At 41.3% G+C, this 27,023-nt stretch overlaps 1 protein-coding gene across 2 annotated transcripts in view; it reads left to right on the top strand.

Moving 5' to 3' along the window:
* The window catches only part of MRPS5 (mitochondrial ribosomal protein S5), a 225,374-nt gene that overhangs the window by 101,697 nt on the left and 96,654 nt on the right, over positions 1-27,023 (top strand). For both annotated transcript variants that reach the window (XM_075864416.1, XM_075864417.1), the window contains one exon: positions 26,455-26,545. In XM_075864416.1, the coding sequence (XP_075720531.1) occupies positions 26,455-26,545 (91 nt within the window). The remainder of the gene's footprint in view (positions 1-26,454; positions 26,546-27,023) is intronic.

Raw genomic sequence — 27,023 nt, 5'->3', positions numbered from 1 at the left:
ATAGCTACAAAAAACAAGTCTATCAGCCCCGATAATGTGAATAATACAAACATAATTTCAAATCTAGAAACATTGGACTCTATTAGACATACAGATCTAAAACCGGCATCGAAATTTTATCCTGTGGGAAACCAGGGAAATTTTATTAATACCTTTCATCACCTAGTCCTCAAAGATTTAGAGGATCTAGATTCATATAAAATTCGAGGTAAAAACAACTTAACCCATAAAGAAAAAATAGCTCTAAAAAATTTGAAAAATAATGATCAAATAGTCATAAGATCAGCAGACAAGGGCGGGGGGACAGTAATACAAAATATTACAGACTATCACGCAGAAGCTTTGAAAATTTTATCAGACGAGAATTATTACAAGAATTTAGCAGATAACCCATTATCGACAATTATGGAGAACCTCAAAAATATGGTTAATCAAGCCTTTTCTGATAATATTCTAAATAAAAAAGAGAAAAACTATTTGATTCCAGAAAATATTAATATGCCCTTTTTTTACCACTTACCTAAAATCCACAAGAATCCAGTCAACCCCCCAGGGAGACCAATTATATCAGGCATGCAATCGCCTACCTGTCACCTTTCTCATTATCTGGATATAATGTTACAGAAATATGTGATGGAGTTTCCAAGTTTTTTAAAAGATTCAACACAGCTAATAGGAGACCTAAAGAAAATTTCTATGAGAGAAAATCTACTATTTATTACTCTAGATGTGACTGCTCTCTATAGCAATATTGAACATACATTGGGTTTAGAAAAATTGAAAATAAGATTGGAGAGAGATATGGATCTTCCACCGATACAAACTATTTTTCTTTGCAATTGCATGGAATTTATCCTCAAGAATAATATTTTTTTATTTAATCAGAAACTATATCACCAAGTAAAAGGCACAGCTATGGGGACACGGGTAGCTCCTAGCTATGCAAACATTTTTATGGGAATGTTTGAGGAAGAACATATCTGGCAACACTCATGGGCAACCTCTAATATTTTATTATTCAGAAGATACATAGATGATCTGTTCCTTATTTGGGAAGGTGATGCTACGACAGCGACAAAATTTTGTCAATCTCTAAATAACAACATCTGGGGGATAAATTTCACTTTTAATATTCAATCAATTGAAATAGATTTTCTGGATCTTACGGTTGTAAAAACTACAAACAAAATCATCACCCGTACACATTTTAAAAAAGTGGATAGTAACAGCTACCTAGATTATAAGAGTAGCCATTACCATAAGTGGTTAAAAAACATTCCGTATAGTCAATACAAAAGAATTCGAAAGAACTGTACATTGGATAAAGATTTTAACGAGCAGAGTCGTATTTTGCAAAAAAGATTTAAAGAAAAGAATTACCCACAGACACTACTTAGGGATGCATATAAAAAAACAGTAACTCTAAGTCAAGAGGATTGCCTACCTCCTAAAAACACACCATCGAATGAAAATGAAATAGGGGATAAGACAGACATAAAAAAAGTAAAGGAGAAACAACAAACGAACTCCTTTACCCTTAATTTTATAACTAAATATAATGCAGCACACAGAAATATAAAAAATATCATGAATAAACATTGGCACATTTTACATATTGACCCGTTTTTAAAAAATAACCTGCCAATAAAACCAAAAATAACTTTTAAAAGAGCAAAAACTATGAAGAATTTTCTGGCACCGAGCCGTATTGATTTTGATGGAAAACAAAAGAAGTTGCAACAAAGTACTCTGATTCCGTGTCTACATACAAAGGGGAGTTTTCAATGTAAGAAAAAAAGATGTTTATGCTGTTCTAGTATACATACTTCAGATACCTTTATATCAAATCAAACAAAAAAGATATATCAAATTGAAATACAGCTAAATTGCCTATCAAGCTATGTTATCTATCTCATTGATTGTATTTGCGGTCTTCAATATGTGGGAAGAACCACTCAACCCTTACATTGCCGACTAAATAAACACCGTTCTAATTGTAAGCAAAAATTTCTCCTGCACAGTATCTCTAAACACTGTACTCTATCTCATAATAGTGATTTCAAGTGTTTCAATATTACACCTATTGAACATATAAATGTAAACCGAGTGGACAGATATGATGCACTTTGCAAAAGGGAAATCTATTGGATTTATAAACTGAAGACCTTAAAACCTGAAGGTCTAAATGAAATTAGTGAGATTATAATTTAACAAAACGAATTTATTTCTGATCAGTTCAATGACACAAAGAACACTAAGATTTTCGTTATAGGTGACTATATATATCACTATATAGGAATCGGCAAAGACCATACCTATATATAAAAAAAAGAAAAAAATGTATAGACACAGAATTTTTCTAAATAATAAAAACTATGACTCTGTTTTTTAAAAAAAGAACATTAATGTCCAGTAAAAAATAAAAAATATTAAATAAAAAATCAGTACTTTTCTATGGAAATGATATAACTATAGAGCAATAAGGAAACATGAATTTTGTATACATACAGAATCCGCAGAAAAAATATTATGGCTTAAAACTTATGAATCTTTATGGTTAAATATAAAAATAGAAATAAACATATATATAAAAAAGGACTTTAGAAACAACTATAAAGAGAATGATACTCCATTCATATGCTAAAATATCCTTTACGGTAATCACTTTAAGGGTTAAGAATACTATGAAATAAATTCTTTTTAAATTTATCCCCCCACTTAAACAAATTTCCTTTTTAAACTAAGACCTTTTGATTATCAAAGTTTTTATACAGTGGTATTTGTCCGATAAAATACATGTGTATATGACATTTATATATATATGTGCATATAGATTTTATTTCGTTTAGTGTTTTTATATAATGATCAGATATTTCCCTTTTATAAAATATGAAAAGTAACTATGTTTTTAACCATTACACAAACTCACACTTTTAATCGTTTTACTTATTTTAAATTGTTTTGTAATCATATGTATTATTCGATATGCAACTCTGTTTAATCTATGTACCCGACCCGGTAGTTCTTGTCCTCACTTGACCTTTTAATCGGTTATTTAACCGACACTCCACCCTGTTACGTATCTGTATTGTTACCTGAGGAAGAAACCGGTCCGGTTTTGAAACTGTTCATTGTCAAACAGTCGTGTTATATTCAATAAATCCTTTTTCCACGGACTAATCTCCGACTTTTCACATATTGGATGATATGGATGACTACCTCGATCAGTAGCGCATGGAAGACACCCGTTTTTTTGCTTTTATTCCTTAGTTTCCAAAATGGGGTCACTTCTTGGGCGCTTCTACTGTACTCTGGTATCTTTTAGGGTTTTCCAAATTCAACATGGCGCCCAAAAACCAATCCAGCAAAATCTGCATGCCAAATAGCGCTCCTGCCATTGTGAGCCCTGCCGTTTTGTCCAAACAGCAGTTTGACCACATGTGGGGTACTTCCGTCCTCTGGATAAATTGCTTTAGAAATATTAGGGTGCTTTTTCTCCTTTTATCCCTGAAGAAATAAAAATATTCAGCTTTTTAGTTGAAAAAAATGTTGATATTGATTTTTACTGCCTAATTCCAATAAATTCTGCAAAAGACCAGTGGGGTCTAAATGCTTACTATACCCCTAGATAGATTCTTTAAGGGGTGTAGTTTCACAAAAGGGGTCACTTTTGGGGGTTTCCTACTGTTTTGTTCCCGCAGGCACTTTGCAAACGTGAGATGTCACCCGAAAACCATTCGAGCTAAATTTGATCTCCAAATGGTGATCCTTCCCTTTTGACCCCTGCCGTGTGTCCAAACAGCAGTTTATGACCACTTATGGGGTATTGCCGTAATCGGGAGAAAGTGTATTTGAAATGTGGGGGTGTTTTTCTCCTTTATGCCTTGTAAAAATTGAAAATGTCGACATTTTATTTGAAAAAAATATAGATTTTCATTTTTCACAGCTTCATTCCACTTAATTCAGCAAAAACACTGTGGGGTCAAAATGCTCACTTTACCCCTTGATAAATTCTTTGAGGGGTGTAGTTTGGCAAATGGTGTCTTTTTGGGGGTGTTTTCACCGTTTTGGTATCACAAGACCTCTTCAAACCAGACATGGTGCCTAAAATATATTCGAATAAAAAGAACTTCTAGGGGTTCAGTTTTTAAATGGGACGATTTATGGGGGTTTGCATAGTATGGGCCCCTCAAAACCACTTCACAACTGAACTTGTCCCTGTAAAAATAGCCTTTTAAAAAAAATTATTTTGAAAATGTGAGACATTTCTGCTAATGTTCTAAGCCTTGTAACGTCCTAGAAAAATAAAAGGATGTTCAAAAAATGATGCCAATCTAAAGTAGACCTATGGGAAATGTTAATTAGCATTTATTTTGTGTAGTATTATGATCTGTCTTACAAGCAGATACATTTAAATTTGAAAAAATTCAAATTTTTGCGTTTTTTCGCAAAATTTTTGTGTTTTTCACAATAAAATACTGAAAGTATCGACAAAATTTTACCACTAACTTAAGGTATAATGTGTGACGAGAAAACACTCTCAGAATCGCTTGGATAGGTAAAAGCATTTCGAAGTTATTACCACATAAAGTGACACGTCCGATTTGAAAAATGGGGCTGCGTCCTTAACGTGCCAACTAGTCCATGCCCTTAAGGGGTTAATATTTTCCTCTTTCATGAACTGTGAAAATTCGCACTTTTTATCTGTGAATATCTTGGTATCTTCCCATCCCAAAGATATTATATTAAATCTACAGCATAGATAATATCGAAGTGTATGTATAGACACTGCAGTGCTGCTCCTTTGTTTTACCCTGCTGGACAGCTGGATGTGGATGGGTTGCAAATTGACAGCTGTCCTGTGGATCTACAGATTCTGTGATTCTGTAGTCCTGAGTTAGGGCTCATTCAAAGGAGCGTGAAACTCGTCCGTGTGCTGTGCGTTGAAACAACGCACAGCACACGGCCCCATTGATTTCAATGGGGCTATCCACACATGCGTGAGTTTTCACGCAGCGAGTGTCAGTTGCATGAAACTCACTGCATGTCCTTTCACGCACCTAGCCGCCCATTGAAGTCCATGTGTGCGTGAAAACCATGGACAGCATACGGATGCAGATCTGTGTGCTGTCCGTGTTTTACGCATAAATTACATTGAAGAAAAAAAAAGGTGCTTGTGAGTGCGTGAAAAACACATACACTCGCAAGGCACACTGATGCGTTACGCAACACACACTGACAGATTTAACACGCGTTTTTTACACACGTAAACTTGTCACGCTCGTGTGAATGGAGCCTTAGGAGCCATCACCCATAGACATAATGGTACCTGTTTAATGGATATCATTAAAGTGTATGGTTGCTGAGGCCACGGTCAGGCACCCGTCTCCGCCTACGTTTAAAGTATACGCCGGGAGCTTTTTCATAACTTTAACCTGTAAAAGTATGAAACTTTACTGTATGCACTTTTTTTTGTGTACGCTTATGAATTCTAACTATCTCCATGAAGGGTGAAATTATTGGTCTTCTGGCTTTTATTAAAATAATTTCCACAGAAAGTTAACTTGTCTCTATTCTCATTTGATTCATTTGGACCATGTTGCCTTTGTTGCTAAAAAATAACTCCCGAGCTTTGTAATGTACTCATTCTTGGACTTGTCATCTTGCTGTCATCAACTAGAGTCTGCTTTTTTTTTATACTTATCCTGAATAACCATTTCTGTTTAGTGATCGGTACCTCAGGGAACAGGTTGTTTCTGAGAAGGCGTTCTAATGTTTGCAAGATCTTCAGAATCTTCGAGCTAATAGGAGGTTCTCTCGGTTGGTTTATGTCCCACTCTAGCTCACCCTTTTTTTCTTTTTTTTAAACTTGCAGTTATTTCCATCTACAAATGCCTGGGTTCAAAAGATTCAGATATACTAAATCCTATCTTCAACCCAAGTAAGGCACGTTTCACTTCCAGATGGGAGGGGAGCTTTGGGGAAACTCACTAAGGGGGAATAGGTAATGGGATGCCCAATATCCTCGTATAGTAATTTGCTGAAAATAATTATAACATTCTATCGAAATGGTATCAATGTCCGATCCAATGCTCCCCGAAATCTGTTGGCAATGCAATATAGGGTACTATGCTATCTAATAGTGGTGCCCCAAATATCATGGCATTGTGGTATCTAATAATACAAGTGTATAAGTGGGTTGCTGGGTAGAAAGTGGAGAATTTTCCCTCTATGCTGCATTCTAGTAATCTAAAAAAGGACTACTGAGATTTCCTAACCGCACAGAGCTTTAAATCACTTGAATGAGTTGGTGACTGCTATGCTGTCAAGAGTATGTAGGAAATAATAGCTGAGGACAAATCAGTCATCGTTTCATACCACCGGATACTCTTGGACTGTGTTTGGAGACCCACCAGGAATTTCTGGGCACCTGAAATGTATACTTCCTCATAGGTGCACAATCCATGGGATGAGACTAGTAGGCAGTTTGTTTAGCTGTAGTTTTGTCAGACTTGCTATCCCATTTTTATTTTTTTGGGTTTCTTGGTTTTCCTCTTTGACTTGGACCCCTCGTTTTTGGCAATAGTAGTGGTCCCAGAGGTATCTCTCTGATAATTGACAGGTTATACAAGTCGAGAAGCACCATTATGGCCTGCTTTGAGTTCTTTACTGTACCACCACACAATCAGTATATATGACAACTCCTGGAGAGAATATTTTATTTTTGCGGATCATGGGGCAGTTTTTGATAAATCAATGTAATCCCTGATAGTTTCATGAACATCTCAAAGAAACCCAAGGATTTGTGGCAAAGCAGATTGGCCTGTCTCAAGGCAAAAACTTGCGCTCTTAGCATCCTCCATTATTCACAAACACACAAATTGTTTTTTTGTTTTTTTAAATGTAAGCCATTTTTGGGCTTATTTCACATTACTAATTCTAGGAATAGCATGTAAATTAGAACATAATTCACATATTAATAGTAACAGTACTTTACTACTAAGACCAAGTTCACATCTGCGTTCAGTATTTCTTTTGCTTTGCTCCATCGTAGGAATAATGCAAAATACAGGAAGCCCCATAACGGTGACACTGTCAGGGCCCAACTGAGCCCATTGACTACAATGGGTTCTGTTGGGTTTCTGTCTTCGTGTCCGGACAAAATAGTGCAGCATGCTGCTCTATTTTGTCCATAATTTTTTTTACCGGATCTGGATCCCTAATGCGGATGTGAACAACTCCTTATACGTAGAGAACTGTTCAAATAGCTGGAATCTTATTAGTCTCAATTAATTCAGTCCTTTAAAAATATTTTCTGTATTCCTGGGCGAGTTTTACTTGGTAGAGTAATTTTATTTGAAATTTTTTTTTTTGTCATTTTAATATGAACGTTAATTTAGTTAACATTGTTCATTTTTAGCTTCATGCAAATGACTGTTTGATCTGTGTTTTGTGTTTCTGAATGTGTGTGTTTTTTATGCTGGGGTCTAAGATTTAAATCGTACCAGAGGCAACAAGTGTGTGAATTTTCCATGTACCTCTAATGATTGTGTTGGTTTTCACTGGGTACGTGGTCTCCTCCCACTCCCATATAACATACTGAATGGCCTCTTCCTTATGTTGCTGACACTACTTTGTGTGTGATAGATGGTGAAATTAATATGTGGGTCCCATTGGGGACAAGGCGTGATTTGTGTGTAAACATTCCATGTATAGACCTGCAAATATGCTATATAAGAATCCAAATTGCTCATGCACTGATACTGATGAAGAAATCTTGCTGTTGACATTCACTCATCATGTCAGCATGTAAGTGCTGGCATGTGACCTTCCTTGCTTACTTTTGGTCCCAGCGTTGTACCTGTGTTACCGAAGGAGTCAAGCGCTAGATCATATGGTAAATACCTGTAAATTTGGCACAGGTCTATTTTAGTTGAATGCAGAATTGCTGGCTTGAAGACATAAATATAATATATACACAGTTGAGTCGCATTATCATGACCACCTCCTACTTTCCACATCGGCAGCGCGTGGCCCAAGAAGAAAAAGTGATGTGTCGTGGGCTGGCTTGCTGAGTATATAAGGTGTGCGATAGGCTGTCTGAACACACATCACTCGTTGTTGCCTTGGGTAAAAGGTGCGATTTATCAGAGTTGCAATAAGGGATGATTATTGGCTTTTGGGCCAAGGGTGGCAGTATTTCTCAAACAGTGCAGTTTGTGAATTGTTCACCTACTGTGGTAAAAGTGTATCATGAGTGGACAAATGGAACCATTGGGAATAACCGACGTGGAAACTGTGGAGCACCACGTGCCATTGATGTGAGAAGTGAACGTCGGCTGTAAGGGTATGTTCACACGGCCTATTTTCAGACGTAATTCGGTTGTTTTACGCCTCGAATTACGCCTGAAAAAACGCCCCTAATACGCCTACAAACATCTGCCCATTGCTTTCAATGGGTTTTACGATGTTCTTTTCCCATGAGACTTTATTTTACGCGGCGCCGTCAAAAGAAGTGCAAGACACTTCTTGGGATGTTTTTGGAATTGCTACAAAAACGTCTGAAAATCATGAGCTGTTTTCGCCTGAAAACAGCTCCGTATTTTCAGACGTTTTTAGTCACTGCGTGTGAACATACCCTAAAGGTGCGAGAGGGCCGAACTATACGCTGCAGTGGAGCAGCTCACCGTGAAAATCAGCCAGGGGGCTACCAGACGTGTGTCAAAAACAACAGTTCAGCGAACCCTACTGCGTATGGGGCTCTGAAGCAGACGGATGGTCACCGCTCCTATGCTAACAAATGTGCATCAGAAACAAAGGCTTCAATTTGCACGGCACTATCGGAATTTGACCACTGATGATTGGCAAAAAGTTGCCTTCTCTGATGAGTCACATTTTCTGCTTCCTTGAACGGATGGACGTTGGTGTGTCAGGCAGGGAACATCCGAGAACAAACACCCTGCAACTATCGCTGGAAGAACACAGGCTGGTGGCCGCAGCATTATGGTCTAGGGAGTTTTTTCATGGCATTCTCTGGGACCACTCCTCCATGTGGAAGGCACTCTGAACCGATTTTGGGTAGGAATCCATTGTTGCAGATCACGTCCACCCATACGTGCTGTTTGTCTTCCCTGAGGCAGACCAAATCTTCCAGAAAGACAATGCAACATGTCACACGGCTAGAATGGTCAGACAGTGGTTGGAAGAGCATGACCAAGACTTCCAAGTACTTCCCTGGCCCCCTAATTCGCCAGAACTGAACCCATTTGAGCATCTGTGGAGCCACCTCGATCGTCTTGTTCGCTCTATGGATCCTCCCAACGCGCCCTCCAGTCAAATGTGGGACGCACTGCAGTCAGCATGGCTTTAGATACCTGAGACAACCTACAAGCACCTTTATTGAGTCACTCTCAACTCGACTAGCTGCTGTCCGCGCTGCACACGGTAGTTAGTATGGATATATTAGCTCGTGGTCATATTCATGTGAGTCGACTGTGTATTTATTTATTTTTTTACTTTTTTAAATTCTGTATATCACATTTGCATACTAGAATCTTTTACAGCTACATAACTTTCTTACCCATTATTAGAACGTCCAAGTACAAAGTGAAAGTTGTTTGTTTTTCCCCTCTTTCACATACTCTTCAGAGAATATATACCTTGTGACGTGTTCTAGAAGATTAATTTTCACCTATAAAGTCCACGGCAATGACTAATAGATAATTTTTAATATGAGGTTTTCAACTATTTCCTAGGAATGCTTGTCAGCAGCTTTTTAAATTAGGTATTTTATTATCCAGGGTATTTAAACTGGTAAGTAAGGAAAAAAAAAGATTGCAATGGCATAGCAGCAACAACAACACAGATATAATAGTATATAGTAATTTCTCAAGGCCAGTAAATGTACAGCAAGCTTAAGTGCTTATGAAATTAATTTCAGGATAAAAGACATTGATCGGAAGCTAAAAAAAAAGAATAATAACATGCACAAATGTGAACGTAGTACATACCACGTACACCTTATACATATTTGCTGCATTCCTAAGAAAGTTTTAGGAATGTATGTAGTAACATACTAGGCGGTCATGCCAACCCGTGAGGCTTATTTCACCGATGGTTTCATCTGGGCCTCATGAAGGGGATTTGCGTCTTTTTTCAGCCACAATAACTCTAGGCCAAGATCACACACATACTTTTCACGCGGTTTTTGGCTCTGTTTGTTATAACCAAAGCCAGAAGTGGATCCAAAATGACGGAAGGGTATGAGAAAAGACTGTTTCTTTTTTCTTCTGTCTCCACTCCTGTGTTTGGCTCAGAAAACTGAGCCAAAAACTGCTTTAAAAATGTAAATCAAATAAAATTACCACGCACATTCTCTACAGTGGTCAGGGCAGGCTGAACACGTAGTCGTCCAAAACCACCTTTGAAATCACATTCCACAAATAAATATACTTAGCCACTCTGACGACCAAATGAGTCCACAAATAAGGAAGATCTTTTCTCTGAATGCTGGATTTCCGTTCTTTCTTTCCACAGTGGGGAAAGTTAAACAAGCGATGTCTTGTTGGATGTCAATCGGCTGAGCTTTGTAGATCTAACGCTGTTTCGATCTCTTAAACCTGATTTGAGAGAACTGACAATAGACTAGCACCGCCAGTACAACGCAATGTTTTAATGGTACTCACAAAAATAAGTTAAAATCAGCCTATATCAATAAATCCATAAAAACGTGGCATGCCAAGTCTCTGCCCGACCCTAGGTTTCGCCGTGTCGGCTTCTTTAGGGGCATACTAAGCGAGCGTTGCATGTGCCTTATCATTTGAAAATGCCGCCACAGGAAGACAGGGCAAACTTCAAAATTAGAAAAAAAAACACATAAAATATGCTAATAATAAACCTAGAAATACACAGTGTATAAAAATTATATGAAAAAGAATATGTTCGGCATAGAAATAAATCTTTTGCCGAACCACACATTTGGAAGCATGGAAAAGAATTGACATATCCACATACAACCTTACAATACTCATTAATAAAAATACTATACAAATATATAATGTTAATTTTCAAATGATTAAAAGGCACCTGTAACGCACGCTTAGTATGCCCCACAAGAAACAGACACTGCGAAACCCAGGTTCGGGTAGGGACTTAGTGTGCCACGTTTTTATTGATATACACCGATTCTAACTTCCTTTTGTGAGTACCATTAAAACCTCCATATATTGCATTGTTCTGGCGGTGCTATTCTATTGTGAATTCTCTCAAATCAGGTTTACTTGAAGAGATCGAAATGGCGTTAGAGCTACAAAGCCCAGCCGATTGGCATCCAACAAGGCTGTACATCGCATCTTTACTATTACTCGAGGTGGGAAAAAAAAAGGGAGATCTTTTCTCGGAACGTGGATGTGTGTATTTGTGGACTCGTTTGGTCGTCAGAGCGGCTAAGTATATTTTATAGTGTGTGTGTGTGTGTGTGTGTGTGTGTGTGTGTGTGTGTGTGTGTGTGTGTGTGTGTGTGTGTGTGTGTGTGTGTGTGTGTGTGTGTGTGTGTGTGTGTGTGTGTGTGTGTGTGTGTGTGTGTGTGTGTGTGTGTGTGTGTGTGTGTGTGTGTGTGTGTGTGTGTGTGTGTGTGTGCGCGTGCGTGCGTGCGTGCGTGCGTGCAGGACCTGGGGCAGGAAGTGAGTGACGACACAGCGTGATCTCTCGAGAACACGCTGTGTCTGCACTGCCAGAAGCTGGGCGTTCTGAAGAGAAGTGGATGATGCTTCTCGTCAGAACGCCCAGCTAGTAAAAGAAGTAAACACGCCCCGATGTACACACATAATACACGCCCAGTTGTACTTTTACTGTAAACACGCCCAGTTGTACTTTTGCAAGCCTCATTTGCATAAATACAAAAATGGTCATAACTTGGCCAAAAATGCTCATTTTTTAAAAATAAAAACGTTACTGTAATCTACATTGCAGCGCCGATCTGCTGCAATAGCAGATAGGGGTTGCAAAATCTGGTGACAGAGCCTCTTTAAGTGATTACACATTGTTTTAATTATTTTATATTATAAATTATATTCTAATTTCTAACATTTCCATGTGCTGGCCACTAGAGGTAGCAGTTCCCAAAATTGCAGCATGGTCACTGTGGTAAAGCAACCTCATTGATGTATGCTGCAAATTTGGGGTGGACACACTCTCCTTCTAGTGTCCTCACACAATCCCCCCTCCCTTCTTCTGGCTAGTGCCAGGAGAAGGAAGGGTTTGAATGACACTGTGTGCCGCTATTTTCTGAGCGACTGCGCAGTGTAGGAGGATTAGATACAGTGCTCAGCAGACAGTAATACACACGAACATAATACACACGAACATAATACACACGAACATAATACACACGAACATAATATTAATACACATGAACATAATACACACGAACATAAATTACCTGCTCCCGCCGCCGCCTCTGCTGGTCTACGCTCCTCTTCCTTGCGCCTTCGCTTCGTTGAACATATGGCCGGAAGCCGCAGCCGGAAGTAGTCCTCTTACTGTCCGGCAGCGGCTTCCGGTCCACATGAAAATGGCGCCGGATTTTGCTCTACAAACAAACTTAGTTTTGGTCTGTGTGGGAGCGGAGCATGCGCCATTCCCACGCAGACAGCGCACGCAACTGCGAATGGAACGGCTCCCGTTCGCATTCTCTATGGGGTTGTATGTGGCGTATTCCATCTCTGTATGTGTCGTTAATCGACATACAGAGATGAAAAAAAATGGCAGCCCCCATAGAGAAGTAAAAGTCAGACATGAAAACACAATTTAATAACATTTTTTAAAATATTACATCAAAAGCAATATTAAAAAAAAAAAAAATAATAATAATAATAATTCATGACAACTTCCCTTTAAACGGCCATGAAAGACTGACTGGAAATAGATGAGAATTTGGAGACACTGAAGCAAAATGGACATGAAAAACTGAAAATTGAATAGTTTTTAATGCCCATTTTTTTTTCACTGACTTGTGATTGTAGCCTAAATGACTGATGCCAGGAGTCCTGTTCACATGTACCGTGATCGGGCCGCTAAATCTGGCTGACACGCAGAACATTTTTCACGGTCCAATCACGGTCGTGTGAATCCGGCAATGTCAGAGACTGGCTGAGGTGGTGACAGGTAGAGAGGGGTGTTAGTGCACCTTTGATCATAGATTCTGTTAACCTGTTGCCTGCTGGGGAATACAGAAGTTATAATCAATTAGATATACATTTTTACAATTGTATTTATGATAAAATAAAGTATTTCCTGAGGTTAAAAGTTGTGAAGTTACGTACAACAATTATAGCAATATATGTTAAAAAGTTATTTATATAAAGAAATGTATTAACCTGTTAGTGACCGCCCCATAGTGTTTTAACGTCAGTCACTAACGGGCTTTGTTCCGATGCAATAGACTTTTTACGTCACTGCATCGGAATAAGTAAACAGAGCAGGGAGCTGTCAAATCTCCCTGCTCTCAGCTCTCAGCTGCCAGAGGTAGCGGAGGGCTGGGGGCGTCCCTGCTCGACCGGGTGAGATCGATATTAGTATCAATCTCACCCGTTTAACCCCTCAGATGCGGCGCTCAATAGCGTGCGCCGCATCTGAGTTGTTATGGAGAGAGGGAGGGAGCTCCCTCTCATCCCACCGACACCTGGTGATAAGATCACCAAGTGTCTGTGTCTCCGATGGCATCCGGGGGCCAAATAAAGGCCCCCAGGTCTGCCTGTAGTGAATGCCTGCTAGTTCATGCCAGAGGGATGACCTAGCAGATGCCTGTCCGTTTTACATGGACAGGCATAATACACTGCAATACAGAAGTATTGCAGTGTATTATAAATGCGATCGTAGGATTGCATACTGAAGTTCCCTACTAGGACTAGTAAAAAAGTTTAATTAAAACTTTTCCCCCTTACAAACTGATTATTATTAACAAACAAAATAAAGTAAAAAAGTTACACATATTTGGTATCGCCGCGTCTGTAACGACCCCGACTATAAAGTTATTACATTAGTTAACCCGCATGGTGAATGTCGGAAAAATAAAATAGAAAACTGCAAAAATTGCTGTTTTCTTTGAATCCAGCCTTCAAAAAAAAATGTGATAAAAAGTGATCAAAAAGTTGCATCTACTCAAAAATGGTACCGATTAAAAACTACAAGTCGTCCCGCAAAAAAAAAGCCCTCATACAACTGCATCGGCGAAAAAATAAAAACCTTACGGCTCTTCAAATATGGAGACACAAAAACAAATAATTTGGAAAAAAGTGTTTTCACTGTGTAAAAGTAGTAAAACATACAAAAACTATACAAATTTGGTATTGTTGCAATCGTAACAACCCACTGAATAAAGTTATTGTGTTATTTAAACCACACGGTAAACGGCGTAAATTTAGGATGCAAAAAAAAGTTTGGCGAAATTGCAGATTTTCTTCTATGCACCCCCCCAAAAAAAAGTTAATAAAAGTTAATCAATAAATTCTATGTACCCCAAAATGGTGCTATTAAAAATTACAACTTGTCCCGCAAAAAACAAGACCTTATACAGCTATGTCGACGCAAAAATAAAAAGGTTATAGCTCTTTGAATGAGACGATGGAAAAACGTAAAAAAATGGCTTGGTCATTAAGGTCTAAAATAGACCGGTCATTAAGGGGTTAAATTATCACTTGGTATTACTATTAAAATGTCAAATTGTTCCACCACTACGAGACTTTAAAGACCACACTGGAAGCATTACCTTCCACATAAGTGATTTGCCATGATTTATACATTTGTACTATGTAAATTAGATAGCAAAGATAACGGCTTAAAAAGTTGGTGTTTGCTCCTTTGATTGGATGAACTACATCTCCCTTTTCCACTAGTTCAGGTCAGCGTGAGTTTTAAATCACTTCAGTTTTTTTTATTCATTTAGGCCTTATTATAATTTATATAAGTTTAGTATTTTAGTATTAATGGGGTATTCCAGGATTAGGGTCCATTCACACATTGCAGTTGGTGTGTGGTTAGAACTGCAATCGAAAGCCGCATATGGTTTCACTTCGCTTTGTTGCGTTTTTTGATGTGGTTGCGTTAAACGCAGCTGCTTTGGAAAAAACTCAACAAATCGCTTTAAAACGTATACGTTTTTCGGATGCAGTCTGCATGTCAACCGCAACATGTGAATGGACCCTTAGGGAAAAAATTATTTGTTTTTTGTTTTCCTCCAGAGATAGCCCACACCCATCTGCAGAACTCAGTGTACACTGTGGGCTTTGTGGCTATAAAATGCTTTATTCCAAAAAGGCTTTTTAACCCCTTAATGACCATGCCTTTTTGCGCATTAATGATAAAGGATTATTTTTCGTTTTTTCACTGTTGCATTCTCAGAGTCGTAACTTTTTTTTTTATTCCGTCGACATAGCCGTATAAGGTCTTGTTTTTTGCGGGACAAGTTGCATTTTTGTAATTGCACCATTTTTCGGTGCATATAATATATCAATTTACATTTTAGCAACTTTATTTTAGGAAAGAATTGAAAACAAGTCGCTATTCCAGCATTGATTTTTGCGTTATAAGTTTACGCCGTTCACTATGCAGCGTAAATAACATGTTACATTTATTCTATGGGTCAGCACGATTATGGGGATACCAAATATGTAAAGGTTTTATGTTTTTCTACTTCTGCAAAATAAAAACCCTTTTAAAAAATAAAAAAAAAATACTTTTTGCTACACCGCATTCCAAGAGCTGTAACTTTTTTTTATTTTGCCATCGATGTAGACCATTTGTGGGCTTGTCTTTTGTGGAACAAGGTGTGGTTTTCATTGGTAGTATTTTGGGGTACATGGGACTTAACTTTTATTTATTTTTTTCATGGGGGGAATGGGAGAAAAAAAAAAGCATTGTTGCCGTATTTTTTGGGGATGCCGTTCACCCGGCGGTTTCATTAATGTGTTAAACTTTATTGTTTGAGTCGTTCCAATCCAGACGATACTATATATGTGTTATTTTTTTTACACTTTTACTAAATAAATCCACTTTTTGGGGGGAAAAGTGGTTTTATTTCAGTCTTAGGCCTGGTTTACACGAGCGTGCGCAAAATGCACTTAACCGCTCCGTGTGTCATCCGCGTATGATGCGCGGCTGCGAGATTTTCGCGCAGCCGCCATCATTATGACACTCCGTTTGGTTGTTTGTAAACAGAAAAGCATGTGGTGCTTTTCTGTTTACATTCAGAGTTTGACAGCTGTTGCGTGAATCACGCTGTTCGCACGGAATTGCTTCAAACTATTTTACTTTACGTTAAAAAAGCAGCTCATAGCCAAATAGATCAAAGAAAACAGTGTTAATATTGGGTATGTCATGTAAATTTGGCAGAGTGCTTATAAAGTTAAAGGGAATGTGTCGTGAATTAAACATTTTTTTTTTAAGTGTCGTTACTTATTTCTATTATATTTTTTACGTTTTTTGCTGTATTTTTATTTTTTTTCTTCCACATGGTGGAAAGTATTCAAAATTAAATAATAATTTGACATGTTTTCCTATGTTGGCCACCAGGGGGGGCACTTCCCAGAATTGCAGCAAGGTGAATAAGGCAAAGTAACCAGACTCACAGCTGCCATAAATGTGGGAGGGAATCTCACCCCCCCTCCTACAAGCCAGGAAAAGGTGTCTTCAAATTGCTAATCAGTGTCCGGCAGACATTTTGGGTGTGATTCTGCAGCTGGCAGAAGTTATAGGACACACCAAAAGGCTAAGGGTATGTTCACACGCTTTACAAAGGGAAACCAGCTCCTGATTTTCAGCCATTTTTTAATCAAGCTCACATTTTTTACGGCCGTTTTTGGAGCTGTTTTTCTATAAAGTCAATGAAAAAAAGCTCCAAAAACGTCCCAAGAAGTGATGTGCACTTCATTTTGGCGGGCGTCTTTTTACGTGCCGTTTTTGGGAAAACGACCACGTAAAAAACGCTCTGTCGGAACAGAACGCCGTATTTCCCATTGAAACCAATGGGCAGATGCTTGTAGGTGTTCTGCTTCCGATTTTTCAGCTGAAAACATTGTGTGTGAACATACCCTTAGAATGATGAAAATGAAGTGAATGACTTTTCAGTTAACAGGTTCACACTGCGTGTATTTGACACATAAAAAAACGCTTGCTTACACTTGATTTTGTGTGTGTGTGTGTTTTCGCCGCTGATTCTTCAAAACAGCTGATAAGCGGCTATGAAGTATCAGCGGCGCCCATGCACACTCCGCTCTGACACACACACACACACACACACACACACACACACGGGAATAGTCTTAAAGGGGTCGTCCAGGAAAACATGGCGCCGCACCTGTCCTCAGGTCGTGTGTGGTTTACAGCTCTGTCCTATTCACTTCAATGGAGGTGAACTGCAATACCAGACACAACCTGAGGACAGGTGCGGCACTGTGTCTCCAATCCGGACACCCCTTCTGTCCTGAGATGACCCGACTGGGGAGGCGGGTGTCAGAGCCACCCTTCGCCATCACTGCAGACAGAACCACGCAACTACGGCATGAGGGCATGGCTTGTCTTGAGTTATGGACAGATTTATAGTCACATGAACCCCGTCTCCATCAGAACCGGTAACCTAGGTCCGATCACATGACAGAGGGGGATCACCAAAAACCCTGTGCACCCTCAGCCCGTCCATCCAGCCCTTTCCTGGATATATCTGCTTCTGGGAAAGCTGGGTGGCCACCACTACCCCTCCTACTGGAATGTGTTTGGGGATGTGACTAATGAACCTCTCACACTCCAGTAGGAGGGGTAATGGTGGTCACCCAGCTTTCTCAGACCCCTGAACGGTAAATCTCTAGTTGTACTGAGACTGTTTGGGAATGTGACTAATGAACATCTCAGTCTCAGCACAACTAGAGAGATTTATCGTTCAGGGGTCTGGGAAAGCTGGGTACCACACTAACAGCGGGCATATTGTTTATCACCCAGCTTTCCCAGGACAATTACATCATGTGTCCTTTATACAGAGTCCTGCACGACTATAGGGGGCCCCGTCGGTGGTCACGATAGCGGCGGTCTGTGAGAGAAGAGGGACAGACAGAGAAACACACCTTACCTGCAGTGCAGCTGGTCTTCATGATGGTGCCTGCTATCTCCCTGCAAACAGCTGCTCTGTTGTGTGACTCTGACCTGCGTCTGCGCAGTACAGAGCCAGAGGGCAGAAGCAATGAACGGGAGCCGTTCATTGACTACTATGCACTGTAGCTGCCGTATTCCATCTCTGTATGTGTCGTTAATCGACACATACAGAGGTGAAAAAAAAATTGCAGCCCCCATAGAGAAGTAAAAGAAAGAAAAAAATAAAAAGTACAACACAAAACCACAAATAAATAAAATTTATTTTAATGACATATTAAAAGCAATATTATATATATAAAAAAAAACTTCGACACCTTACCTTTAAGTACAAGTATTCGGTCATGAGGCTCTGGAGAGTTAGGAAGAATTGCACCAAAGATGGTGATTTCTCAAAACAATCTAGGTTGTTACGAGGGCTTGGGCTATCCGAGACAAATATTAAAAGCAACATTCAGTAAGACTAGAACTCTAAGGCCTCATGCACACGACCATAGCTATGTGCACGGCCGTGATTTTCAGGTCGGCCTGGGGCAGAGTGTCACCCGCGAGCCGCCTGCAAATCGTGGGCCGTGTACATGGCTGCGGCCATTATTTGCTATGAGCCCGGACCGCAGAACACAGCTGTAATAAGTCATGCCCGTTCCTTCTGCGGTCCGGGCTCCTGGGCCATGCATGGATCGTGGAAACCACGGTCGTGTGCATGGCCCCATAGGAATGAATGGGGCCGCATTTCTTCCGTGGATTTTCGGGGGAATTGTGGCTACAAAAGCAAGTTCTTGTGCATGGGGCCTTATTCTTTGGTTCGATATGATTACAGCGATTATGTATAGTTTTTTTTTTTTTTTTATGATTTACTACTTTTGCACAATAAAAACACTTTTCAAAAAAATTATTTGTTTTTGAATCGCCGCATTCCAGGAGCCATAACTTTTGTATTTTTCAGTTGATGTCGCCATGGGTGTGTGCTTGTCTTTTTCTGGATGAGGTATAGTTTTCATTGGTACTATTTTGGGGTTCATGGAACTTTATTTTTTTTGGGGGGGGGGGGAGATGGAGAAAAAGCAGTTCCTTCATTGTTGCGCTTTTGTTTTGTTTTTTTGTTTTCTTTTTCCCATTAGGGTGTGTGCACACAAGCTATTTTCAGCCGTTTTTCGGGCCGTAAACATCCCGAAAAACAGCTGAAAAATTTGGAAGCAGAACGCCTCTAAACATCTGCCTGTGTATTTCAATGGGAAACACAGCATTCTGTTCCGAGAGGGTGTTTTTTCACGCATCCTTTTCAAAAAACGGCGCGTAAAAAGACGCCCCGTAAAAAGAAGTGCATGTCACTTCTTGAGACTTTTTTTATTGACTCTATAGAAAAACTTCTCCAAAAACGGGCGTAAAAAAACGCCAGTTGCTAAAAAAAAAAACGGCTGAAAATCAGGAGCTGTTTTTCCCTTGAAAACCGCTTCGTATTTTCAAACCTGTTTTTAGAAAGCGTGTGCACGTACTGCTGTACACAATGCGATCTTCTGATGACTGATATGCTTTTGGTATACCAAAGCTTTATTCCCGGTCAGTGTAAAACCCCTCCCCTGTCAAACCACTTAAACAGGCTGCCCCAGAATTAATGAAAAAAAAAAGAAAATTTGATGTGATATTGTGCATGACAATCTTTTAGCAAAGCTAGAACCATCCCTGTATCTTACATGGATTCAGAGATCTCCCCTTTCATTGCTCCAATTGCTCTGCTAGATTTTCTTCTGGCTGGCAGGTCAAGGGGCGTGTACTTTCTGCTACAGCTCCTCCCCCTCCCTGTCATAGCTTATATAAGAAGATAGTTCTGTTTCACTACCTCTGCCAACTTCTCTAGGACAAGCTTTACAAATGCCCCATTACATGTGTCTATAGAGGGAGAGCCCAGCCCCATATAACTGAAGAAGAGGGAGAGTCTGCAGCTTACATACAGTGAGAGGGGAGAGCTCAATACTGTATGTAAGCAGCCTGTTCTCTCCTTATGTAAGAAAAGTGTGTGTGTCTGTGTCTTCACTGACCAGCAAGGCATGTTTCATTGGCTGGTGCCAGTTGAAAAATGGAACTAGGATGTGCATTATTATACAGATTGAACGACAGAGGGCACCATTATTATGAAGTAAAAGAAATATCTCGCGACTGAAGCATTTTTTTAACCAACGCTACATTACAAAACAAATGCATTTTTAACATTGAATTATAGTGCAATAGCATTAAAGACAACCTGTCACTACCCCATACATGCTGCACAGACACTGGGGCACTTTGAATTACTTGTCTCCGATCCTGGGCGTTGCAGCGGGAGCCCATTTGTCAGTCACAGCCAGGCTCCCGATACAGCATATTTTGCCTGCACATACATACACGTCGGAAGAGGACCCTTTCCGTGACGTGCATGTAGGTGATAATGCAGGAAGGGGTTAAAGAACAATATATCTGATTTAGGCTGGAGCTAGTTAGTTGACATTGCATGAGGCTTAATGAGGCAGATTTATAAAAACTAGGGCAAAGGATAAGTGGAGCAATTTCCCATCAGATTCCAGCTTATTTTGCAAAGGTCATTTTGGAATGTGCCATGGGCAACTGCTCCATTTTTCACTTGCATTAGTTTTAATCTCCCAAATGTGTCAATGTTGTGTATGCGTGAGATACATTTTCCGGCAAGAACTGCAATTTACTGTAGTTGCAGGTCATAGAAGTCAGTGGAAAATGATAGCATTGTGACAGTGATGCAACTTGGCCACTGAAATATTAAAAGAAAAAATCGCAATATGAGGGTGCCAATATAGATTTTTAATTTTTATATGTAAATGTTTCTTTATTCCAATTTACTTTCTATGTTCATTATACCAAACAAATTACATTTGAAATATATATTATTCCAGTTCTTTTATCCCTATGCCCACCCAAATGAAGAAAGGTTAGGAGCTAAGAAAAAACAAAAACATTTCAATTCCAACGATTTCATTCCTTCTTCCATTTAGTCTTCTTATTTTCAGATCTATACCATATTCTTTCATATTCCACGATTCTATTTCCTAGATTTTTCCAGTTCCTTAAGTATGGTGTATTAGCAGAAAGCCAAGTATTATCGGCCTTGCAAGGAATATTCCTTTCATAACAGAGTATTTGTTCCTTTATGTATGTGTTGATATAAGGTTTGCTGGAGAATCCAAAACTTAGTAGATATAAGCTTCTCTGAATCCGGGCTCTCTCATGGACAACAAATAGTTTTATTTCCACTCTGACCCTATTATTAATCTAGTCTCGGCGGTCTATCTTCTTGCAATTTTGTAGGCTGTGTAGCAGATCATTTTATCTATATTGTATGTTTTCAGACCCTCAAAGTGTGCACTGAAGAAAGGTCATGGACAAATCAGCCGGGTGCAAGTTCATCTGTTTGCTGACAGCCATTGGAAAATGTAAAAAGGTCAAACACAATCAGATGTGCACTTCAGTTACCGCAGACTAGCATTAAAGACATCAAAAATATATATTCTTCCCGAGACATTTTCCATAGCTTGTGTTTGAAAAGGTGCAGTGCAATATAGGTGGGGAAAAAAAGATCAGAAAAGAAAAATTGTATGAGTCTTTGGCCCTGATGGGATTTGCTGCAGTCCTCTCTATGTAAGGGACCTATTTCTTCCTATTTTAAAATGTATTTAATTTATATCGAGTAAATCGCGCAATGATGCTGCCAACTGGTGGTTAAATGAAGGTAGTTTTCCCTCCTATCCACCGATCTTTGTATGGAACTGAACAAATCAAGTCGCATTCAATAACTTGCGTTTTAGCTGCTAGAGCGGCCATGGTAGCTTCGTTAACCAGCAGAAACATTTTATAAATTCTCATTTACCTTTTGCATTTGGTGACCTCTGCCGTTTTGAAGCCTTTACAATAGGGTGTTTAACATGATAATAGAATCCACCTTATTCTCCAGATTTAGCCTCACTGCAAATCTGTGTTGTACAGATTTGTGGTATTTAAGCTTTGCTCCTATGTGGAATGTGATGACTAATGGAGGCACAATACAGCGCCGCATGTAGTGGCTACGGTTCAGTAATGCGGAGCTTTAGGACCCAAGTATGATTCCACGCAGGGTTCTTGTACGCCACATTGTCACGTACTTGAACCCAAATGTTCATTAAAGCGGTTTTCCGGTTTCATCAAATAAAGCTCATTTCTTATATAGTGAAAGGTTATTCAGTTTTCAACTCCTCTATTTGCTATCAAAGAATGATTAAAGTTTACTTTCAGAGGGTTAAAATCTGTCCTGTTTTATTATGGAAACCTATTTCATAAGGAGTAGTGTGGCTGTGTCATTATCACATGACCAGGACAGAGTTCGATTCTCTGAAAGAGAACAAAGGAATTCTGCAGGACTTTTATATTGATGGTTTACAGGCACAGCACCGTACACATCTATAGCGGTTGTACCTGGGATTGCAGCTTGAATTGTGCCAGAATTCAATCCCAAGCACAGCCGCTACGGTGTGTACGGCGCTGTGCCTAGTAAACTATGAATGGTGCCAGAATTTAATCCCCGGACAAGCCGCTAAGAGTGTGTACGGCTAGTAAATGATGAAGAAACCGCAGTGTTCTTAAGCCACCTGATCAATGGCGGGTGCTGGGGGTTGGACCTCGCTGCTTTGATATTAATGGACAACTGCCACTTTTTATATTACAGACAGCCGACTAGACCATCTAAACAAATACAGATCCCAGACCCACCTTAACCCCTTCCCGCCGCAGTCCTTTTTCAGATTTTCATTTTCGTTTTTTCCTCCCCATCTTCCAAAAGCCATAACGTCTTTATTTTTCCGTCTATATAGTACTAGTTAAAAACCTAAGTGTAAAAACCTAAGTGTAAAAAAGAAAATTTATTGTGTCGCCAAATTCCGAGAGCGATAACTTTTTTTTTTTTTTTTCTGTTGATTAAGTGGTATGAGGGCTTATTTTTTGTGGGATAAGCTGTAGTTTTTAATAATACCATTTTGGTGTACATGCGACTGTTTGATCACTTTTTATTTCATTTTTTTGTGGGAGATTAGGTGACCAAAAAATAGAGATTCAGGCGTTTACAATTTTTTTTTTTTACGGCGTTCACCGTGCAGGTTAAATAATGACCTATTGTAATAGTTCAGACATTTACGGACGCGGCGATACCAATTATGTTTATTTATTTATTTTTTTACTATGCTCTAGGGGGAAAATGCAAAAAGGTTTTTTTTTGTTGATCTTATTATTTTCTTTTTATTAGTCCCCGTAGGGGACTTCAACCAGCGATCGTTAGATTGCTTGCACGATATAGTACAATACTAATGTATTGCAGTATATTGTGATTCTGAAAGGCAACTATTAAGCCCTTCTGGATGCAGGAAAGGATTAATAGGTGCACAAAGATGGGTGACCTGGGGGCCTTCATTAGGCTCCCAGGCAGCCATAGCAACCATCGCCCCCAGTGGCGTAACTACTGCCGTAGCAGCAGTAGCGGCTGCTTCGGGGCCCGCGTCGCCCGCCGGCACGGGCCCCCACCATGGCCGCAGGCTCCGCTAGCAGCCGCTATGGCTGCTACAGCGGGACGCCATGTACAGTACGGCAGAGCAGGGAGGTATCTCCCCGCTCTGCCATTAAACAAAAGACATGTATCCCCTATCCACAGGATAGGGGATACATGTGTAATCGCTGGCAGCGATAAGGAGAACAGGGGACTGAAAGTCCCCTGAAGTTTTCCATGACTAACCTCTGACTTCCGGCGTCTGCGCAGCTCACTAAAAATGAAAGGAGCGCTGGTCACGCATGCGCACAAGCGGGACCGGCGCTCCATTCATTTCTCCGGAGCTGCCGACACAGACCCCGGAAGTCCGAGGTTTGTGATGGAGAACGTCAGGGGACTTTCAGGGGTCTGTGTCGGACTTCCGGGGTCTGTGTCGGCAGCTCCGGAGAAATGAATGGAGCGCCGGTCCCGCTTGTGCGCATGCGTGACCAGCGCTCCTTTCATTTTTAGTGAGCTGCGCAGACGCCGGAAGTCAGAGGTTAGTCATGGAGAACTTCAGGGGACTTTCAGTCCCCTGTTCTCCTTATCGCTGCCAGCGATTACACATGTATCCCCTATCCTGTGGATAGGGGATACATGTCTTTTATTAGGACACACTGTAGGTCACATTATTTTGGAGGGGGGATGCTGTATGGCGTTCCCTACAGGGGGGGGGGCCTGTATGGCGTTCCCTACAGGGGGGGGGGGCTGTATGGCGTTCCCTACAGGGGGGGGGCTGTATGGCGTTTCCTACAGGGGGGGGGCTGTATGGCGTTCCCTACAGGGGGGGGGCTGTATGGCGTTCCCTACAGGGGGGGGGGGCTGCTGTATGGCTTTCCCTACAGGGGGGGCTGCTGTATGGCGTTCCCTACAGGGGGGGCTGTATGGCGTTCCCTGCAGGGGGACGACGACGCTGTATGGCGTTCCCTGCAGGGACGACGACGCTGTATGGTGTTCCCTGCAGGGGGGACGACGCTGTATGGCGTTCCCTGCAGGGGGGACGACGCTGTATGGCGTTCCCTGCAGGGGGGACGACGCTGTATGGCGTTCCCTGCAGGGGGGACGACGCAGTATGGCGTTCCCTGCAGGGGGGACGACGCAGTATGGCGTTCCCTGCAGGGGGGACGACGCAGTATGGCGTTCCCTGCAGGGGGGACGGCGCAGTATGGCGTTCCCTGCAGGGGGGACGACGCTGTATGGCGTTCCCTGCAGGGGGGACGACGCTGTATGGCGTTCCCTGCAGGGGGGACGACGCTGTATGGCGTTCCCTGCAGGGGGGACGACGCAGTATGGCGTTCCCTGCAGGGGGGACGACGCAGTATGGCGTTCCCTGCAGGGGGGACGACGCAGTATGGCGTTCCCTGCAGGGGGGACGACGCAGTATGGCGTTCCCTGCAGGGGGGACGACGCAGTATGGCGTTCCCTGCAGGGGGGACGACGCTGTATGGCGTTCCCTGCAGGGGGGACGACGCTGTATGGCGTTCCCTGCAGGGACGACGACGCTGTATGGCGTTCCCTGCAGGGACGACGACGCTGTATGGCGTTCCCTGCAGGGGGGGGGACGACGACGCTGTATGGCGTTCCCTGCAGGGGCGACGACGCCGTATGGCGTTCCCTGCAGGGGGGGGCTGCTGTATGGCGTTCCCTGCAGGGGGGACGACGCTGTATGGCGTTCCCTGCAGGGACGACGACGCTGTATGGCGTTCCCTACAGGGGGGGCGACGCTGTAGGTAACGCCATACAGACTCCCTGTAGGTAACGCCATACAGCCCCCCCTCTAGATAACGCCATACAGCCCCATCTGTAGATAGCGCTATACAGTACCCCATGTAGATGGCACCATACAGCCCCCCTGTAGATAGCGCCATACAGCCCGCCCCTGTAGATAGCGCCATACAGCCCGCCCCTGTAGATAGCGCCATACAGTCGTCCCCCCTGTAGGGAACGCCATACAGTCCCCCCCCCCCCTGTAGGGAACGCCATACAGAGCCCCCCCGTAGATAACGCCATACAGCCCCCTCTGTAGATATCTACAAAGGGGGCTGTATGGCGTTATCAAAAGGGGGGTTTGTAAAAAAGGCACTATCTACAAGGGGAGGGGTTGTGTGACACCCAGGGGAGGGGGGGCCCCAGTCAAAAGTTTGCTATGGGGCCCAGTCTTTCCTAGTTACGCCCCTGATCGCCCCCCCCCCCCGCCATTGCGTTGCGGGGGGCACGAGCAGTTAGAGGAGGGGGCCCCCCTCTTTCTAACGATTTAAATGCTGCGATCGCTATTGACCACATCATTTAACGCTCGAGCGCGATGCTGCTCGTTACTCTGAAGTGTCGGCTGTAACAAACAGCCGACACCCGCATCGTATGGAGCGGGTTCACTCTGTGAGCCCGTTCCATACTTCCCCCTACCCGACTTTGGCGTATGGATACGTCAAATGTCGGGAAGGGGTTACTAAAGACCGCAGACCATACAGTCTCTTATACAGACCCCAGACAAGACTACTATCCCAGTAGAAAAGACTCAAGACCAGACTATCCCCTTATACAGAGCCCAGAGAAGACTATATTCTATGGATACCCCTCGGGAGAGTTGGCAAGCGTACATTACACTTTTCATCCTTTTGAACACCATAACTACAGCAAGAAGGTTTGCCTTTATATTTAGTATAAATTATTGCAGCCATTCATAATCAATTTATACTGTGATTTAATTTTACATACTATACTATTGTGATTAAAATAACGATTACTTTCTTGTGCCATTGTAGATGAAAAGTGTGTTCAATATGACTGCCAAAGAAGGAAGAAAGAGGTCTGTAAGCACCCTGGTGGTTGTTGGAAATGGCAACGGAGCTGCTGGTAAGAACTTAAGTGCATCTTGCGGGGGCCAAAAAAATTATTCCCCCTCCCCTTTTGTTAAAATAATTAAAAAAATAAGAATATATAGATAGATATGTATGTATGTATGTATGTATATATATATATATTTTGTATATACAGTGGCCACTTAAGTTACGATATTAATTTGGTTCCGTGGCAGCGATTATTATTATTATGTAAGTTGAAAATACTATGGAAAACTAGAAATTGGTTCCAAAGCCCCCAAAATGTCCACCACAGATAAGAAAAATGAAAGATTAAGCTGATAACTAATACAGCTAAAGCAAGTTCTCACATATAAAAGTCAGAAATGCTGGAAGCTGTAAATCACTTTGTACAATGAGGACAGGAGCTTCTTCAGGAAACTGTACAGTACACAGTGTACCAGAAATATAACATGGAGCCGACCTCCCCTAGTGTCCAAAGGAGCAACTCATTCTGAATCAGGTAAAGAGAA

This window comes from Rhinoderma darwinii, chromosome 4, assembly GCF_050947455.1.
Source record: "Rhinoderma darwinii isolate aRhiDar2 chromosome 4, aRhiDar2.hap1, whole genome shotgun sequence".
Classification (NCBI taxonomy): Eukaryota; Metazoa; Chordata; class Amphibia; order Anura; family Rhinodermatidae; genus Rhinoderma; species Rhinoderma darwinii.
This window is presented reverse-complemented; position numbering and strand designations above follow the sequence as displayed.